This window comes from Lactuca serriola, chromosome 7, assembly GCF_051521515.1.
Source record: "Lactuca serriola cultivar US96UC23 chromosome 7, Lser_US96UC23_V15, whole genome shotgun sequence".
Lineage (NCBI taxonomy): Eukaryota > Viridiplantae > Streptophyta > Magnoliopsida > Asterales > Asteraceae > Lactuca > Lactuca serriola.
This window is the reverse complement of record NC_136414.1, coordinates 134,486,677-134,488,855: the sequence shown is the minus strand read 5'-3', so window position 1 is coordinate 134,488,855 and position 2,179 is coordinate 134,486,677. Positions and strand designations below refer to the sequence as shown.

The following is a 2,179-nucleotide window of genomic DNA, read 5'->3' as shown; positions in this document are numbered from 1 at the left end:
ATAGGTTTCGGGTATTAAATATTCTGAAGATGATCTTTCTCATCCTCCAGGTTTTTCAAATCAGTGGTTTTAATGAAATTAGAGATGATTACTTCACATGGTTAAGAGGATAAGTAGGAACAAAAGTAGGTGGATATTTAATTTCTCTAATATTATTTCCAGCTTCTTGAGTGAATGTATTGTTATGGGTGATTTTAATGAAATTGGAGATGATTTTGAGAGATTAGGATCGAATTTCAATATGTCTTTTGCGAGAGTTTTCAATGATTTTATTGACTCTCTTGATCTTGTGGATATTCCATTAGGTGGAGCCTAATTCAATTGGAGTGATAAATGGGGCTCTAAATTCAACAAACTTGATAGATTTTTGGTCATGGAAGGATTTTTTGTTTTTGTTCCTCATCTTTCAGCTATTGTTTTGGAAAAGAATATTCCTGATCACTATACTATTCTTCTGCTGGAGCACCGGTTTCATTATGGTCCGACACCTTATGTTTATTCCATTCGTGGTTTGATATGGACAGGTTTGATAATGTTGTACGGGAGGCTTGGTCTACCTCGATGTTGGGGACAGAGTTAATTAACCCTTGGGTCATTTTTAAGAAAAAACTTCAGCTTCTTAAATCTAAACTTAGGGTGTGGAATTCTAATCACCAGGACATGGTGGGTATTAAAAGGAAGAATATGCAAGATTTACTTGAGACTATTAATAGTAGTCTCATGGAGGATGAAAGATCTACTGTTTTGAGAGAGTAGAGAGTATCCTTATTGAAGGAGATGTCAGATCTTGATCACTTACTTCATATTGATCTTGCTCAGAAGGCTAAAATTCAGTGGGGCATTGAAGGGGATGAGAACTCTAGATTTTTCCATGGGGTTCTTAACCGTAAAAAGAGACAATTTGTTATTTGTGATCTCATGATTGATGGAGTGTGGGTGGATAACCCGATCCGGGTTAAAGAGGGGTTCCATGACTATTTTTAGTCTCTTTTTCAGGAGTGTACTTTTTGGAGACCTGCGATAGATCCTACTCTTTGTAGTACATTAACCCCATTGCAAGTTGATTTTTTGCAGTCTCCTTTTACTTCTGAGGAGAAAAAAAGGTAGTTTGGGATTGTGGTTCTACTAAGGTCGTAGAACCTGATGGTTTTACTTTTGGGTTTTTGAAGAGATATTGGGATCTTGTTGCGACAGATGTTGAGGCGCTTGTTAATCATTTTTTTCCATCATTTTTCTATTCCAAAGGGGTGTAATGCCTCTTTTTTCACTATCATCCCAAAAATCAGAGACCCGAGGACTCCAAAAGATTATAGACCCATTAGTCATATTGGTTGCCAATAAAAAAAATATTGGTAAAATCTTAGCTAATCGTCTTGTGGAGGTTATTCATAGTGTTGTCAAATTTGAGCAATCTAGCATTATTAAAGGCAGACAGATGTTGGATGGTCCATTTGTCCTGAGTGAAATGGTTGCTTGGAGTAAGGCTTCTGGAAATCCTATGAAGCTGCTTAAGGTGGATTCGAGAAAGTGTATGATTCTTTATCATCGGATTACTTATTGGAAATCATATCGATTATGGGATTTGGTTCTATGTGGTGCCGGTGGATTAAGGAGTTATTGACCACTGCTAGGGCTTCAGTGTTGGTTAACGGTTCCTGTACAGATGAATTCCAAATTCATCGTGGGTTGAGACAGGGTGATCCGTTGTCCCCTTTTCTTTTTATTTTGTCTATAGAGGGTTTACATGTTATTTGATGAGGGCTTGAATGGGTAATGCTTTCAGGGGGATTTCTATTTCAAGAATTAAGATTTCTCATCTCCTTTATGTTGATGATGTTATGTTGGTCTCTTCTTGGGATCCTGAAAATGCGAATTGTATAATTCGTATTCTCAGGTGTTTTTATTTGGCTCCAGGGCTAAAAATCAATTTATCTAAAAGTAAATTGATTGTTGGGGGAATTCTTCTTTCCCAAGTTCTTGTTGTGGCAGATTGGATTAGTTGTGCAACTTCAACTCTCCTGTTTTCCCATCTTGGTATCCCGGTGGGTCAGGCTATGACACAGACATCTTCTTAAGTTTCTGTGATAGATAGGTTTCGTTCTAAGCTTTCAAAATGGAAGGCTAATTGTCTTTCATTTGGAGGTCGACTTACGTTGGTGAAGTCTGTGTTGGGATCGTT

The 2,179-nt window shown here is 37.4% G+C and overlaps 1 protein-coding gene across 1 annotated transcript; it reads left to right on the top strand.

Moving 5' to 3' along the window:
- Window positions 1-777: 777 nt before the first annotated feature.
- LOC145064370 (uncharacterized) lies at window positions 778-1,621 on the top strand. The gene is made up of 3 exons (XM_079011834.1): window positions 778-954; window positions 1,075-1,103; window positions 1,246-1,621. The coding sequence occupies exons 1-3, from the start codon at window positions 778-780 to the stop codon at window positions 1,619-1,621; spliced, it is 582 nt and encodes a 193-aa protein (XP_078867960.1).
- Window positions 1,622-2,179: the final 558 nt, after the last annotated feature.

Bases quoted from the DNA above. Each gene is read 5' to 3' on its own strand.
- LOC145064370 (XM_079011834.1), top strand. From the start codon at position 778: ATGTCAGATCTTGATCACTTACTTCATATTGATCTTGCTCAGAAGGCT. The intron at 955-1,074 runs GTTAAAGAGGGG...GATTTTTTGCAG, and splicing joins GGGTGGATAACCCGATCCGG to TCTCCTTTTACTTCTGAGGA. The intron at 1,104-1,245 runs GTAGTTTGGGAT...TCTATTCCAAAG, and splicing joins ACTTCTGAGGAGAAAAAAAG to GGGTGTAATGCCTCTTTTTT.